Source organism: Pan paniscus, chromosome 15 (genome assembly GCF_029289425.2).
Source record: "Pan paniscus chromosome 15, NHGRI_mPanPan1-v2.0_pri, whole genome shotgun sequence".
In the NCBI taxonomy this organism is placed as follows: Eukaryota; Metazoa; Chordata; class Mammalia; order Primates; family Hominidae; genus Pan; species Pan paniscus.
The window spans coordinates 70,195,453-70,213,313 of NC_073264.2; the positions used below are offsets into that span (position 1 = coordinate 70,195,453).

Below are 17,861 nucleotides of genomic sequence, written 5' to 3' on the forward strand. Positions count from 1 at the left end.
GGACATAAAGGAGTTCTATGAAGTCTGAAGAAAGGTTTTTAGGAGGAAAAAAAAATCTAAGCATCATTTATGTCAGATGAGACTGTCTGAGGGACATAGTTTAATCTGGTTTATAATTTTTATTTTTAAATTTCCTTTGGTCACAGCTTATGTTGGAAATGTTGTCCTCTACTGCTAAAGATCTGCCCCCTCAGGGCACAGCATGCCAAAGGTCAACAGAGCCAGCAATAGCAGTACATTCATGTGAAGGATATACTTGCCTGCTTCTGGATCTGCAGGAATTCTCCACATGTACAGGTTGAAGTCATCAGAGCCCGAAAGGATATACTGTTGGAACAAAAAATATATAGATAACATTATATATTATAATATAGAATAAATACAATATGTAACAATAAACATATTAATTTTTTTTTGAGATGGAGTCTTGCTCTGTTGTCCAGGCTGGAATACAGTGGTGCAATCTCGGCTCACTGCAACCTCCGACTCCTGGGCTCAAGTGATTCTCCTGCCTCAACCTCCAGAGGAGCTGGGACTACAGGCACACGCCACCACGCCCAGCTAATTTTTTGTATTTTTCAGTAAAGATGGGGTTTCACCATGTTGGCCAGGCTGGTCTCAAACTCCTGACCTCAGGTGATCCGCTGGCCTTGGCCTCCCAAAGTGCTGGGATTACAGGTGTGAGTCACCACAACTGGCCTAAACATACTGATTTTTAATATATCTATCTGTACAGAGATTTCCTTTAAATAAACAAGATAAATGGGCATATAAGGCACCACACAGCAAACACCCTCTTAAAAATACCTGCAAATCAAAAGGCATGTTAGCTAAAACTCAGCAACAACAACAAAAAATGACCTAATTCAAAAAATTCAAAAAAGGGGCAAATTAGACAGTTCTCCAAAGAAATATACAAATGGCTAGTAAGTACATGAAAAGATGCTCAACATCACTAATAATTAGAAAAATGCAAATCAAAACCACAATGAAATACTATTTCACACCCATTAGGATGACTATTACAAAAAAAAAAAAATTGACAAGTATTGGCAAGGATGTGGAGAAAGTGAGAACCCTTGTGCATTGCTGGTGGGAATGACTAACAAACGGTGCAACTGCTGTGGAAAACAATATGGCAATTCTTCAACAAGTTAAACATAGAACTACCACATGATGCAGCAATTACAATCCTAGGTATATATCCAAGAATTGAAAGCACGGACTCTAAGAGATATCTGTATACCCATTTTCATAGCAGCATTGTTCACAATAGCCAAAAGGTGGAAACAACCCAAGGGTCTACTGACAGATGAATGGATAAACAAAATGTGGTAATACATACAATGGAATATTATTCAGCCTTTAAAAGGAAGGAAATTCTGACACATGCTACAACATGGATAAACCGTGACATTATACTAAATGAAATAAGGCAGAAACAAAAAGACAGATATTGTATGACTCCATTTATATGAGGCACTTAGAGTAATAAAATTCACAGAAACAGCAAGTGGTTGCCAGGAGCTGAGAGGAGGGAGAATGAAGAGTTAGTGTTTGTTGGGGAGTTTCAGTCTGGGATGATGAAGAAGTTCTGAAGGTAGATAGTGGTGATGGCTGCACAGCAATGTGACTGTACTTAATGCCACTGAACTGTGTATTTTTAAATGGTTAAAATGGTAAATCTCATGTTATGTATATTTTACCACAATTAAAAAAAATTTTAATGCAGAATGTAAAAACTAGGAGCTTCCCAGAGATCTTTCACGTAAGGCCAAGTATCCTGAACTTCCTTACTGCCAGCTGATATCTTTGAGCAGGAAGCCATCACCAACATAGCCATGAATTAGTGCCTGGGCATAAGCAGTGGTCTTTTATGTGGCAGCTCCAAACTGCTTGATCTCAAAAAGGACACTGTGCCAGATCTACTCTAATGTGAACTCATAAAAGCATTGTCTAACATTGTCTAATAGCAACGAGAGAGTAATTTTGAGAGTTCATTTATTTCCAGTGATTAACGTGTTTTACTTTAAGGTGAGGTCAGCATTACTTCGTCCTGTCAATTTTGCCCCCATCTGCTCATTTCCCTGAAAAAGAAAGGCCTACTGTTTTCCTTTTGTGTGTGTGTATGTGACAGCGTCTTGCTGTGTTGCCCATGCTAGAGTGCAGTGGCACGATTATGGCTCACTGCAGTCTCGACCTCCTGGGCTCCAGTGATCCTCCTGCTTCAGCCTCCCCAGGAGATGGAACACAGGCATGCACCACGACACGTAGCTTATTTATTTATTTATTTATTTATTTATTTATTTATTTATGAGACAGGGTCTTGCTCTGTCACCCAGGCTGGAGTGCAGTGGCACAATCATTGCTCACTGCAGCCTCGACCTCCTGGGCTCAAATGATTGTCCTGCCTTAGCCTCCCAAGTAGCTGGGCCTACAGGCAGGCACCACCACACCCAGCTAATTTTTTATAGTGACAGGGGTCTCACTTCCATTGCCCAGGCTGGTCTCAAACTTCTGGGCTCAAGTGATCCTCCTGCCTCAGCCTCCCAATGTGTTGGGATTATAGGAATAGGCTACACGCCTAGCCAGGTCTAGAGTTTTCTAAAGAAAATGTCATACTTGAAAATGACATCGAACATCCCCAAAAAGTGTAAGTCCAACATACACACAACCTCCTGCCTAACATAAATTACTAAATACTGTGCAATCATTTAAAATCAATTTCCTAGCCTTCAAAACACTTGTAGGAACATGAGAAAAAAGGCAAAGACAGGTGGGTTTAAAGATGAAGAAAATGCTATCTATAGGGATTAGGTAATCAGGGCACAGTGGAAAAAGCAGTGGGCTCAGTTTCTTTATCTGCAAAATGAGAGAACTGGACTGGTGGCTCTGTAAGCCTCATTTAATTCTAAGATTCTATGATTACACTGTGAAGGAATGTTGGAGGCTGGATTAGACCTGAAAAGTCCCTAAGCTGCCAGCCCAAGTGATTTGATAAGTCACTCCACAAACATGCTCAAGACAAGGAAACTCATAAGGCCAGTCTTGTTAAACTTTAATTTAAAAGTTTCCTAAACTACAACAACAACAAAGAAAAAACAACATGATTTTAAAAATGGGCCAAGGACTTGAACAGACATTTCTCCAAAGAAGTAGAACATGGCCATATACAAATGGCCACTAAGCACACGAAAAGATGTTCAACATCACTGATCATTAGGGAAATGCAAATCAAAACAATGAGATACCACCTCATACCCATCAGAATGGTTACTATGAAAAACAAAACAAAGACCCAGAAAATAGTTCCCCCAAAAATTAAAGATAGAATTATCATATGATCCAGCAATTCCAATTCTGGGTATATATCCAAAAGCACTGAAAACAAGATCAGAGATACTTGCAACCTATGTTCATAACAGCACTGTTTATAATGGCCAAGAGGTGGAATCAATCCCCTATGTGTCCATCAACATCATTCAGCCTTAACAAGGAAGGAAATTCTGACACATGCTACAACATGGATCAACTCTGAGGACATCACATCATGCTAACTGAAATAAGCCAGTCACAAAAAGACAAATACTATATGATCCTACTAGAGTAGTCATGAAAATTCAGACACAAAGTAGAATGGTGGTTGCCAGGGCCTAGTGGCAGGGGAAATGGGGAGTTGATGTTTAGTGGGCAGAGTTTCAGTTTGAGATGAAGAAGAAGTTCTAGAGATGGATAGTGGTGATGGTTACACAACAATGTAAATGTACATATATATTTAATGTACACTTTTTTTTTTTTTTTGAGACAGAGTTTCTGCCGCCCAGGCTGGAGTGCAGTGGTGCAATCTCGGCTCACTGCAACCTCCACCTCCAGGATTTAAGCAATTTTCATGCCTTAGCCTCCCCAGCAGCTGGGACTACAGGCGGGCACCACCATTTCCTGTTACGTTACACGTTTAAAAGAGGCTATCAACTTCATGTGGAATTCCTGCTACCCTGCCCCCCATACCACTGCAAACTAAACAAACAAAAAGTAATATTTAAGAAGAGTGAGCCCAGTGGTCTTACCAGGGGTTTTACTATTTCATCGTGAAGCATCAGTGCTTTCCTATTTGTTCGGCTATTCATCAGGGCAAAGCCATGAGAAGGGAAAACAGGATTCCCAGACAGAATGCTGACTCAGAAGACTGCCTTAGAAGGAAGAAAACTCTCCCAGAGTTAAGGCCTGTTGGGTTTAATATGACAGCTCCTAAAATATGCAGAAAATGCCTAGAATGTACAGGCTTCCTCTTAGGGATAAAGGCAACTCCTGATCTCTCCTCCTCTTGGAACTCTTCTTCCACCCACCACAAGAGAACAGCTAGGGATGATTTTTAGGGAGGGCGTCTTGCCTCGCTGCCATCTAGTAAGGGCATTTAAGTGTTCACACACTCTGGAATCACAAAACTGTCCTGCAGAATTCATTATGGCATTTCATGGTTGTCTGCTGGATGCCTTCTAGCATTAAAAGTTGGCTGCCTGGGATACTGCTGACTATAAGGACAGAAATAAAAGTGAGGTCATTCCTTTATTCATTAAACAAATATTTATTGAATGTCTAATATGTGTTAGGCATTGTTCCAGGGAAGGGAAGGCAGAGTTGATCAAAAGAGACCCTGTTCCTGTCCCATGAAGCTTACATTCCATTAATGGGAAGAGGAAAATATTACAGACATATATAATGTGGGTAGAGCAAAAAAAAGTTAAACAAAAAATAACATATATATATAATGTGTCCAGTGGTGACAAATATTACAGAGGAAAATTAAACAGCAGGTTAGCGCATATAGGGAGTGCTGGGGGTTGGGGTGTTAGTTTCCGTTTTACAGAGGGTGGTCACAGAAGGCCTCTTTGATAAAATGGTATTTTGAATAGAGCCCTGAAGGAAATGAGGCAGCAAGTTATGTGGATATCTGGGAGAAGAGTATTCCAGGAGAGCAGACAGAGTTCTGGCTATTTTAAAATATAAGGTAGCCATTAAGAGCTCTTTTGTCTTTTTTTTTTTTAAGCTTTGTGGAAATAAAGATTATTTCAAGTGAGCTGAGTACAGAGATACATTTACTATCATAAGAGCAGCTAGAAAGATTCCTGTCTTCTAAAGCTATGCTGAAAGGGTCATCCCCTCCTGGACTCAGGCTGGTTGGGGCCACTGAGTGGGGCGCTGCTGATGGTTAGTGCTTAAGAGGACCACCAGGACACTGCAGGTCTAGGCGGGCCATCTTACAAATATTTGCTGTGGGATACAAGGAAATATAAGCAAGAAAACAAAGACCAAACAGTGCCAGTGGCACTGTTTCACTACCAAAGGAAACAAACCCAAAGTACTTCATCGTATTAAAACTTAAGAAACACAGTAATTATTTCAATTAACCAGAAAACTGAACTTCACCTCAAGTGGTGAAATTGGAGGCACAGGTTTTTCTCTCTGTCTTTTCTTTTATCTTGATGATCTAATTTCAAATAGTACCTGCTCATTCTCACCCAGGAAATCTGGTGTTTGGGGTCTGAAGCTGACCTGGAGCAAAATGCTTCTGGCCTAGATAACAGAAAGGCTCAACAGCAGATACTCCTATATAAATAGGCAAGCTATAGAAACATAGTAGAAAAATTGGTTACCCAAAATTCCTATGTTTCATATTTTTTATTTCCTTTTATGATGTATGACTTCACAACCAACGTTCATATTTAATACACTACTGTGAAAAAAACTAAAAATTACTATTCAACTTTAGAAAGGCAAAAACTAAATAAAGTGATATGAAGTTTGTGGCCAAATGGGGACATGAATATGAAAAATTCATTGCCTTCTCTAAGTTATTTTTTTTAACATCATTCTAAACATGACGAGGGGGAAACCACAGATTAAAAACTCACTTCATGTTCTGCTTTAGTACTAAAAAAAGGCAATAACAAATGTAAGAGGAAAAAATAAATAATAAGATTTAAAAGAATATAAGAAAAAATAAAAAACAAAAAAATGAAACTCACTTCGCACAGCCTTTTATCTTATACTCTATTGAGAAGAACAGGGCGGGGCTCCAAGAGGAAGAAAGAATACTTCATTCTTTCTAGATAAATACTTCATTATCTAGGCAATAAAGTCCCCATTCCCAAAACACCCTGAGTTGAGGGGGAGGTAGGAGATCCATAGACTACAATTAGATCAGCGTGGAAGATATATTTAATTTTTGTTTGGTTTTGTGGGTAAGGTGGGAAATATCAATGCTAAAATGAACATGAGTTGTGTGGACACACATTATCCATAATCTTTCCCAGCTGGCTACAAAGGTTAAAAGTTGGCCACATTCTGATTCACCTCACTTTTCATTCATTCTGTGGTCCAAGAGGGCAAGCTATTTACTGATCTGAATGTTTACTGATCTAGACATTTTAAGTAGGGTTAACCTGAGGCCAGTGCATGGTGGTGTTTCATCCAATCCACTGTCAGTGTGGAGATACTAACTTGCTCGAGCACAGGAAGAGATCAACAACTCTCTCTCAATAGATTTCAGGAAGGAACCACCATCATGACCACCACCAAGAACAACATTGAAAAAGATTACTGACTGGTATTTGTCACTGTCTCACTGACCCAAATGTCCTCTGTCAATCCATTGACCTTTATAGAAAATGTGTGTGTGTGTGTATGTGTGTGTTTGTGGTGCGTGCTTACACAGGATTTGATCTTCTCCAACATCTGCTGATGAAGAAGGAAACAAATCAATCAGTTACTATTCATTGAGTACTGATCAACTTACCCAGTTCTCTCCAAAGGCTCCTTCCATAGTAATTGATTAATGATTCTCCAGTAAATGGCATACCTGTCTAATTAGCTGTATTGACTAGGACAGAAAAACCAGATGGCTCGCTAGCCTGGATCAGTAACAGCAGAGAGACTGCTATTTAAATTTAAATCAAACACAGCTCTTATTTTCCCCTGACCTTCTGTCAGAAGGGGAAAAACAATGTGATTGAAAACTTTGTGATATGCTCTCTAGATGACTATTTCCAGAAAAAGGTTTGCTAATTGGCATATAATACACCTTTGATCATACCATTTATAACCAGTGCTTGCCACAAATACCAACCAAAGCAATCAGAGCAAATTTTCTTTGGAAATGGGCAAAGCCGTAGATTTATTTTATTTGTGGTAAGAGAAATTTCATTGCCTCCCAATAAAAGCATACAAATACGCATACCCATAAGATTAACACTATTTTTGCAAGTGAAGTTACATTATTCTTGCTTCTTTGAGCCATTTGCCATTTCAGCTCCATTAGGCTTCTGGAATCTTTCAGTTTACTAAAATAACCAACCTTTATGGGTTCTGTGTAGAAAAAATTCTATTAATAAAGGAATATTCCATAAAGGCAGCCAATAACAGTCAAATAATCAGCAGAAAAGGAAAAAAGTGCTGTAAATTACCAACAGCTGGTTATAACAAAGTGGCCAGCGTTACTTAAAGATGAATCTTTATTTGGCAAACCATTTTGGAAACCTGAGCAAGATGAGGGGCCATTAACCATTAGCCCCCCTCCATGGGCTTCAGTTTTTGTACGTGAGGACTGGGGAGTGAGGAGATGATAGCACTCACTTCAGTCCATATATGAGTATTTATACTCTTCATTCAAGCAAAGGTGTTCCAGCATTCTGAGGAAGTAACATTATTTTTTCTCCAAAGCTTGAAGATATCTCAAAAAGAGGCAAAGCTCTTCTACTAAAAGTAAAATTTCTAAGGAGGAGGATGAGACAGGTTATACTCTGTTCCCCTTCATTAACATCTACCAGGGATTTCCTAGTGGGGCCAGACTCTTAGCCAGGAGCCATGCATTAAAGAACTGCCATGTCCTGTCATCAGATTACATCAATTCCACTTGTTCCTAAGAACAATCCAGGTCACCTTGTGTTCCTTTACAACTGAATGATTATAAACCAGACCATACCTAGCAGGCCTCACATACTCCAAAACCTTTTAAGCTTTTAAGTTCTAAAATTGCATCAGTAAACAGACTAAAAGACAACATAATCCAAAGGTAAAATCTTAATCCAGGATTGATAATACCTGAGCCTCTAGGTTTCAAGAGTTCCATAAACACTTTATTATTATATGGAAAACAATGTAGATGTGTACATTTTTCTGAGATGACTGTTTATAGCTTTTAGAGTTTCAAAAAGGTCCAGGATTCAAAAAGAGTTATAAATGGCTGATTTAATAAAGTTATATTCCGGAACTGAGTGGCTGTACTGTCTGGCACCGTGGTCTAGACACTGCTTGGACAGGATGTCTCACCTGCTGATGAAACTCCTACGCAAGAAGATCAAGAAGTGGAACCTCAAACTGCGGCAGTGGAACCTAAAGTTGCAGGGGGCCTCAAATCTGACCCTGTCCGAAACTCAAAATACAGATGTGTCTGAAGAAACAACGGGAGGTGGAAAGGTTAAAAAATCAAAACATTCTATGAATGTGGGCTTATCAGATGCTCAAAATGGAGACGTGTCTCAAGAAGCAGTGGAAAATATAAAAGTTAAAAAATCTCCCCAGAAATCCACCGTATTAACCAATGGAGAAGCAGCAATGCAGTCTCCTAATTCAGAATCAAAAAAGAAGAAGAGAAAAATGGTGAATGATGCTGAGTCTGATACAAAAAAAGCAAAAACTGAAAACAAAGGGGAATCTGAAGAAGAAAGTGCCAAGTCTCCTAAAGAAACAGAAAATAATGTTGAGAAGCCAGATGATGAAGATGACAGTGAGGTGCCCAGCCTGCCCCTGGGACTGACAGGAGCTTTTGAGGATACTTCATTTGCTTCTTATGTAATCTTGTCAATGAAAACACTCTGAAGGCAATAAAAGAAATGGGTTTTACAAACGTGACTGAAATTCAGCATAAAAGTATCAGACCACCTCTGGAAGGCAGGGATCTTCTTGCAGCTACAAAAACCGTCAGTGGTAAAACCCCAGCTTTTCTCATCCTGCAGCTGAACTCATTGTTAAGTTAAATTTCATGCCCAGGAATGGAACAGGGGTCCTTATTCTCTCACCTACTAGAGAACTAGCCATGCAAACTTTTGGTGTTCTTAAGGAGCTAATGAGTCACCACGTGCATACCTATGGGTTGATAATGGGTGGCAGTAATAGATCTGCTGAAGCACAGAAACTTGCTAATGGGATCAACATCACTGTGGTCACACCAGGCTGTCTGCTGGACCATATGCAGAATATCCCAGGGTTTATGTATAAAAATCTGCAGTGTCTGGTTATCGATGAAGCTGATCGTATCTTGGATGTTGAGTTTGAAGAGGAATTAAAACAAATTATTAAACTTTTGCCAACACGTAGACAGACGATGCTCTTTTCTGCCACCCAAACTTGAAAAGTTGAAGGCCCGGCAAGGACTTCTCTGAAAAAGGAGCCATTGTATGTTGGTGTTGATGATGATAAAGCTAATGCAACAGTGGATGGTCTTGAGCAGGGATATGTTGTTTGTCCTTCTGAAAAGAGATTCCTTCTACTCTTCACATTCCTTAAGAAGAACCAAAAAAAGAAGCTTATGGCCTTCTTTTCATCTTGTATGTCCGTGAAATACCACTATGAGTTGCTGAACTACATTGATTTGCCCATCTTGGCCATTCATGGAAAGCAAAAGCAAAATAAGCATACGACCACATTCTTCCAGTTCTGCAATGCAGATTCAGGAACACTATTGTGTACAGATGTGGCAGCAAGAGAACTGGACATTACTGAAGTCAACTGGATTGTTCAGTATGACCCTCTGGATGACCCTAAGGAATAATATTCATCGTGTGGGTAGAACAGCCAGAGACCTAAATGGGAGAGGGCATGCCTTGCTCATTTTGCACCCAGAAGAATTGGGTTTTCTTCACTACTTGAAATGATCCAAGGTTCCATTAAGTGAATTTGACTTTTCCTGGTCTAAAATTTCTGACATTCAGTCTCAGCTTGAGAAACTGATTCAAAAGAACTACTTTTTTCATAAGTCAGCTCAGGAAGCATATAAATCACACATACAAACCTACGATTCCCATTCTCTGAAACAGATCTTTAATGTTTAATAACTTAAATTTGCCTCAAGTTGCTGTCATTGGTTTCAAGGTGCCTCCCTTTGTTGATCTGAACGTCAACAGCAATGAAGGCAAGCAGAAAAAGCGAGTAGGCAGTGGTGGATTTGGCTACCAGAAAACCAAGAAAGTTGAGAAGTCCAAAATCTTTAAACATATTAGCAAGCAAACATCCAATCGCAGGCAGTTCTCTCACTGAAGACATGCCTTTCTTTCATCTTGAATAACTTTGTCCTAAAATGATTCTTTTCCTCCTTTGATTTAACAGCATTTTTGTAGCCTTTAGAATTTGGACTTATCTAACAAGAGTATAAATTGAATTCGGTTGCAAGCACTGAACACTGTTACTTCTATCAAGTCTCTCTTTTATTTTTGGGATATAAAACAGGCTTTAATTTTCTTGGTTGCCAAAGGGCAAAGTAAGGAATATCTGATCTTTCTTGTGATGATATAATATTTTAATTTTAAATATCCCTCCCTCATACATACAAATGTATGTTACGTTTTAATTATTTTTGTACCTTTAAAAAAAAGTTATGTTCCCTCTACCTTCTCTTTACAAAACAGAAAGTCTGCCCCCTTCCTCAAAAAAAGTTTCCTAAAACATTCACGCTCTAAAAAAGACATACAAGGAATTCCTCTGCCACGACATTCTGTGTTCAGTTCTTCCTCACCAGACCATATCATTGCTTGATCTCTATAACACAGTGGGCAGCATGCCTATGAGCAAGAGGGTACAGTCATAAACAAGAAACTGAGTCTAGTCCTGGTTTTGCTAACAATTCGATTTGCCGTTTCACACTACTGTCGGCCTCAGTTTCACGTGAGGATAAAACCTGTCCAATTGCACCCAAAGGTTGCTGGGAGCATTAAAATATAATAGTGGGCTGGGCATTGTGGTTCATGCCTGTAATCCCAGCACTTTGGGAGGCTGAGGTGGGTGGATCACTTGAGGTCAGGAGTTCGAGACCAGCCTGGCCAACATGACAAAACCCCGCCTCTACTAAAAACACAAAAAATTAACTGGGCGTGGTGGCGCGTGCCTATAATTCCAGCTACTCCGGAGGCTGAGGCACGAGAATTGCTTGAACCTGCAAGGCAGAGGTTGCAGTGAGCCTAGATGGAGCCACTGCACTCCAGCCTGGGTGATAGAGCAAGACTCCGTCTAAAAACAAACAAACAACGACAACAAAAAAACATAATAGTGGATATGAAAGTGCTTTACAAGTTAAAGGGCTAAAAATATGTAATATATAAATGGCAAGGAGATGAAAAAAAAAGAGTAGCCTAAAATCACAACAAATCAAAGGCTGGAAACCAACGGTTGAATTTCCCCCATTAAAAGTATATCTTTATTTCAGATAAAGGAGAACATATGGCATGCCAGGCCCCAAAGTGAGCTTAATCAGGCGTGCATGGAGTTATTAAAAAAAAAAAAAAAAAGCAAAGTTATAACTTTAGAGGGCCTCTCTGGCCTAGAGAGTACTTACTAGTGCATTCCATACCTCGGCTATACCCATATAGTATCAACCCAGAGAGGTTGAGTGGTGATGTAATGTCTGAGGGAGGCCATTTATCCAAGGCCATTTTGTTGGATTCATAGGGTGCAAGTCAGCTCTTTCCTCCAGGGTATGGGACAGGATGATTTTATGATCACGATTTTTGGGGCCTTGCCATCTATCAAGTTCAAAAGACCAGTATAAGAGATCTCAGTGCTCAGGTACGCCAGTGCTCAGCCTTTTCAAGAAAATCTTATACTTTCTCCTTTTGTGTACATCTTACTTTCAGCAAGATGTAGGGACTATTAGACCAGGCATCATATGAGACTAAAGCAAGAAATACTTTAAATGATCAGACTATCCAGTTCGAGGCAAACATGCTTGCTAGACTGAAAGACTTGCTTACCAGAAGCCTGAGCCATTCTATTGGACTCACAATCTAGGACAAGAGCCATTTAAGGAATTGTGAAAGAGAAGGAACAAGAGCCAAGTGCTGTCTTATATGTGCATGCCAGAAAAGCCAGCAGGTAGAATACTGGCATTCTTTTTTAACCCTATTAAGAGACTCGCTCACTGAGTATGTAGAGAAGTGTATGAAGCTTAGAAGACAGAATGTGTACCCAGTCAGGCTTCAGGGAGAAAACAAAACAAAAATCCAAGTAGGAAGTGAAAGCAAGAAGAACCTTTGGGCTCAGGCAGCCTCCAAGGAAAGGAATGCTGTTTTACTGCCAGAGTCCGCACTATATTGCAAGACTAGAAGGTAGGCTTGCTTTAAACAAAAAAACTAAAAAAGTGTAAGCCTTTAGTTAAGGCTAATTGCTTCTGTTGATACCCAGCCAACCTGATGTCACTTTTGTCACCTGATCTGATGCTAGAAGTTATCAAACTTGAATAATTATAATATACTAGAAAGAAACAAACTATGTATTTGTAGCCAAAAGGGGGGAAGACAGATTGTATAAAGGGCTTTGAGTGCAAATCTCAAAGAGGGTACCATCTGGCAATGTTATGTGAATGTATCTATCACAGCATCAGGCATACAGTAAATGCTCAGTAAATATATGCTCTCTTATTTTAAAAGATGGAGGAAGGAAAAAGACATGAAGTTAGGAAGCCTTCAGCAGGAAGCAGGAAAAAGGAACTTGTCTCCATGAGTTAGTGACAGACCATGGCACTAAACATGAGAAAAAACATCTTGCTGAATGAAGCACAGAGGTTTCAAACTGGTGGATCCAGAGCAGAATAGGTATGGTGCACAGATTTGTTTCATCTATACAATAAAGTATGAATTTGTTGTAATATTTTAAAACCAAGAGACCTTACATAAAAGTCTTTATTTCTGTCCTCTCTTGAAAAAAATCGGAGGCCCTGACAACAACGGGCTAAAGCTGTATAGAAGCTGACCCATTTAGATGGGATGTGGGCTCTCCACAATCCCCACCACTCCTTAATGTTTACTCCTAGCCCAATCCACTTATTTTTGCTGCCTGTCTTGCTCCTGTCCGCAACAAGTTGTGATCACTTGTACAGTGAAAAGGGGTCTCTATTGAGAGCCCAAAAATCTGGGTTCTAGCCCTGGTTTGCCTACAAACTTGTATGTGTTGTGACTTGTGACCTCTCTGAGACTCAGTTTACTCATCTGTGAAAGAAAAGGTTTGTATAAAATGATCTCTAATAGCTCTATAATTAGAATTCATCTACAGTGGTGGCAATGAGCATGAGGGAGACACAAAGGAGGTTCAGATATTTCACACTTTATTCCCCAAGTCTAATTTCTTGAAACGTTAATTTTATTTTGAGGCTAATGAATTACCTAGTGAACCTAGGATAGTTTAAAAAGAAGTACACGTACTCTGAACAATATCTGGGTCCATCTGTATGGACTGAATAATCTCATAATTAAAAGCCAGATGACTGTCTCAGATAAATAGGATCTCTTACTGCTTTTCTCATCCATGTTCATTCCTATTACGGAAATTCTCAGATTCCTGTCTGGGATGGTTACCCAGCCTATGACTAAATGAAAAGTTCCAGAACACAGAGCCTCAGGCTGTGGGTGTTCTCAGAGCACACAGGAATGAGGTCAAATATAAAGCCCAATATAAGGAAAAGGCAGGCTATGGAAACTGAAAGCAGAAAAAAAGATTCTGTCTAGACTCATCAAAGAATATACATGTCAGTCCTGCAGGTCACACTGTAACTGTGACAACTGCTGCCTTATCCTTGAGTGTGGAAAGTCAGAGCCTATAAATCACCTTTGAGACATGTTCTAGGACTGGGACAGTAAGTCTGACTTCTTGTGCAACACTTAAAAAAACCTATAAGTTCAGTAGATTAGTTCCACTATAAATCCATTATTTAATTCATCCTCCTAATTGGATGAATTATTTAATTCATCCATCCTTCCAGGCCTCTGGAAGTTGAACAGGAAAAATCATACTTATCAATCCTGATTTACAGTTAGAGAAGACTTAGGCCCACAAAGCTAAATACCACACATTGACCAAAGTACTCAAGATTTACTTCAACAAATTTTTATTGTGTTCTCACTGTGTGCCAGGATTTGGAGACAAGACAATGATGAATTAGCTACATTTCTTAGTCCCTAAGGAGTCAACAAAAAAGCCAAATATAAATCTCTGTATTTTATATACCTCTAACTATTTCAGGAATATGAACAGACTTTTAAGACTTTAACTCTGTTAACTGACCCAAAGTTAGATTCAATGACTTTGCATCTTCTTTCAAGGAAAACCACTTACCCCAGCCAAAAAGAAGTCTTGTCTGTCAGAGAGAATAAAATACCCATAAAACTCTTCCCATAGGACAAGTCACAAATAATAAATTAGTCAAATCTAAATAGAGAAAAATCAAAAGCCATTCAATACTTTTATAATTATATATAAACTGAAAGACAGAAACAATGATATCTTTGATGTATATACCTAGGACTATCACGAAATACCTTCTGTGGCTCTGCCTATGACAATACCTGCCCCAATGCATCTGAGCAAAATGGGTAATTATAATCTGGATCACAGGTTCTCAACCAGGGGCAATTTTCCCCCCAGGGGACAATGTCTGGAGACATTTTTGGTTGCCTGGAGGATAACTTAGGATGATATTACCGGCTTCTAGTAGGAAGAGGCTAGGGATACTGCTAACCATCTTATAATGCATAGGACAGCTCCACACAACAAAGAACTATCTAGCCAAAATGTTAACAATGATAAGGATGGGAAACCATGGTCTAGGTGCTTACATGTTGGCTAGAGGTCTTTGTTCTGGGTCTTCTAAGGTCCATGAAGATAGGCTTTGTTGCTAAATACAACCTGAAGAAAATCACCTTTCCCTCAGCCTCTGGTTTCTGGAAATAAAGCCTAGTGAACTATTAATATCACCTTCACTGCATGCTCTATTATTCAACAAAACAAGAATTACATGCATAAGAAGTTGACAAAGGATGGGAAATCAACAAAAGCAAAGAAAGAAGGAAAAAAGGAAGAGAGGGAGAGACTTGATTGTCATTTCCACAGCCAGACAAAGCTAAATCAACCATTCTGTATATCTGTTCTATTGAGAGTCTGATCGCCTATAGAAACTGTTTCTTCCCACCCAAGAAACAAATTCCCTGCAGTGCCATACAGGTATATACAAATTAAGTCATTCAGGTACTGTGGGCACCCCAAGGAGACATCACTGAGGCCACCTAGTGGTCTCCAGTATGGATCTCAGCTAAGTAGGCCCTAAGACTCCAACATGAGTATAAATTCTGAATTTGGATATATAGTCTCTATTTATAAGAGAGGAAATCTCTAGTTCAGAAAACTTAAAAGAACATTCTCATCTATCTACACGCAAGACAATTCAACAGGCATTTATTCGGCTCCTATTACATCTACTAATCCTTAAACTATGACATTAGGAAGCCTCTAGCAACCCCCATCTAAGGAGAAAAATCCTAACTTTTACTTCAAAAAGCGAGGTCTTGCCAGTTTCTCAAAGAAATTTTTCTTTTATGCCTCTTTTATATTTCTTTTATGCCAAAATAACTCTAAAGAGGTGGGGTACAGCATATAAGAATTTTAAGTCAAAATTTGACATAGTTGACCCAAAGATAAGAACACTAAACATTAGCGAGAGACTAAGGTTTTTCTTTTTCCCAATCTATATGTGAAATAGCAATAAGATTTGTTGTGCTTGAGAATAAAAAATTCTATTTGTTTATTTGATCAGTCTTTCCTTAGATTTGTCTTTCTTCCCATTTGTCTTTCCTCGGCTTGGTGACCCAGATTAGCCCAACTGGTCACCGACACTTCAGAACTTCTATGGTTAAGACAGAAAGGTGCAAGAAGGCCAAGTATATTCTTAAACTGCCAGCTTTAAGTCAACATCAGCATCTCCATTCCTAGTGAGACTCAGAAAAGGCTGGAAACTCACAGCTTGGGCTCTCCATTTCCAGTTGTGATGCTGGCAGTAAAAAGAAAAAGAGTCAGCATCTGGCTCCCTCTCAAACAAAGCTGCTTACCCCACTTCATCCAAGAAAAAGATGCCATCCCAAGAGGCCATTCAAGATACATGTCTCTTGGATGGTACTTAGGGTGTTTCATTCATCATTGTGTTTTATTGGTTTCTTTTTTTTAATGTCTCTCTCACCAGCAGGCTAATTTTCCATGGATTCCCTCTCCTTTCTTCTGAAATGGCACATTCTTAGAATCTTAAAATCTGTTCACAAACTTGGCAGAGCTAGGTGGCTCAGAACCATATCGTGGCCAGCCTTGGTTTATGGTGTGTGCCTTGTATTTACCCATTGGCAGCCTTGATAAAGAAACTCACTATTATTAAGTCAGAACATCTCCAGGCACTCACTGTTTCCCCTTAATTGTTTCTACCTGACATAATGGTAATGAGAAATAAAGACCAGTATAGAAAGAACAATCAGAAAGAAAAGCATAAGTGTGAGATGCAGGAGGCAGACAGCATTTACCTGGTCACGATCTCCGGCAAAACAGCAGCTTTTCATGGTGCATGAGTTGAAGTAACCCTGATTGTCAAACTGAAACACAGGCAGGCGGGAATGGATGTCATAGAGCACAGGGGGCAGGCGTCGCCTCAGGGCCAGGAGCTGGGTCCCGTTGCTGTTGAATCGTACACTCATGGCACTTTGGAGGGACAGGTTTCCACCATAGCGCAGGAGAGAACTGGAAGGCACAAGGCACAGGAATCAGGCATGAGATAGGCTAAACAAGAGTCTGAAAAACACATGTTTGCCTATGACCTCCTGTCAAGCTTGCATAGCTGAATTTCAGCAAAAGGATATTTCTGTGCAGTGGCTAGAATAATGAGGGTAGCAACGCTTCCTTCGTTACTTTAAAACAAGTTACTTCAATTGTCAGTTCTCTTGCTCAGTCTCCAAAAGATGAATTACCAGTAAAGTTACAAGAAAAGGATAACAAAAACATCTTGAAAGAAGAGACATATTAAAATAATGATTTTCTTTACCCAAGCTAACTGCACAACCAAAAGCATACTCGTCAAGACCCTGAGAAGTGGGTTGTGTCCACTCTAACTGGGTAGTCATGGACAGTGTTTAAGCAATATAGTCATCCTTCATATTAGAGATACAAGAACCATCAGTAAAAACAATAGGCCGGGTGCAGTGGTTCAGGCCTTTAATCCCAGCACTTTGGGAGTCTGAGGCAGGAGGATCACTTGAGCCCAAGAGTTTGAGACCAGCCCTGGCAACATAATGAGACTTTGTCTCTACAAAAAAATTAAAAAATTAGCCAGGCATGGTGGCATGTGCCTGTAGTCCCAGCTGCTCAGGAGGCTGAGGAGGGAGCGCCACTTGGGCATAGGGGGTTGAAGCTGCAGTGAGCCATGGTCACGCCACTGCACTCCAGCCTGGGTGAGAGAACAAGACTCCATCTAAAAAAATTGAACAATAGAAACTTGTTTATAATGGATAATTTGTCAATCATAATCATTTCATTACTTAATTTTGAATTTTTAATCTGTTCACAAAGAATTTTTATATTCTATATAGCATGATAATAAGTATTAAAGACAATTCTTAAATTTAAATGCAGAGCAAGCAGTGCAACAATTAGGAAAGGAAAATGACTTGTTTTCCTTTACAATTCCCCACAAGTTTATATGTAGCTTTAAAATATACTTTGGTTAATATATAGAACTTCATTTATCTAGTTTCACTAAAGAGTACTATGTTCTGGTTCACCTAATATTC

The 17,861-nt window shown here is 39.5% G+C and overlaps 1 protein-coding gene and 1 pseudogene across 3 annotated transcripts in view; one reads left to right on the plus strand and one right to left on the minus strand.

The window, feature by feature from the left end:
* DCAF5 (DDB1 and CUL4 associated factor 5) overlaps positions 1 to 17,861 on the minus strand; it is a 102,354-nt gene that overhangs the window by 24,195 nt on the left and 60,298 nt on the right. For all 3 annotated transcript variants that reach the window (XM_003824201.5, XM_008977803.5, XM_008977804.4), the window contains exons 6-7: positions 16,602 to 16,815; positions 261 to 327 (exon numbers count right to left, since the gene is read on the minus strand). In XM_003824201.5, coding sequence (XP_003824249.3) covers positions 261 to 327; positions 16,602 to 16,815 — 281 coding nt within the window. The remainder of the gene's footprint in view (positions 1 to 260; positions 328 to 16,601; positions 16,816 to 17,861) is intronic.
* On the plus strand, positions 8,177 to 10,314 carry LOC100982579 (ATP-dependent RNA helicase DDX18-like; annotated as a pseudogene).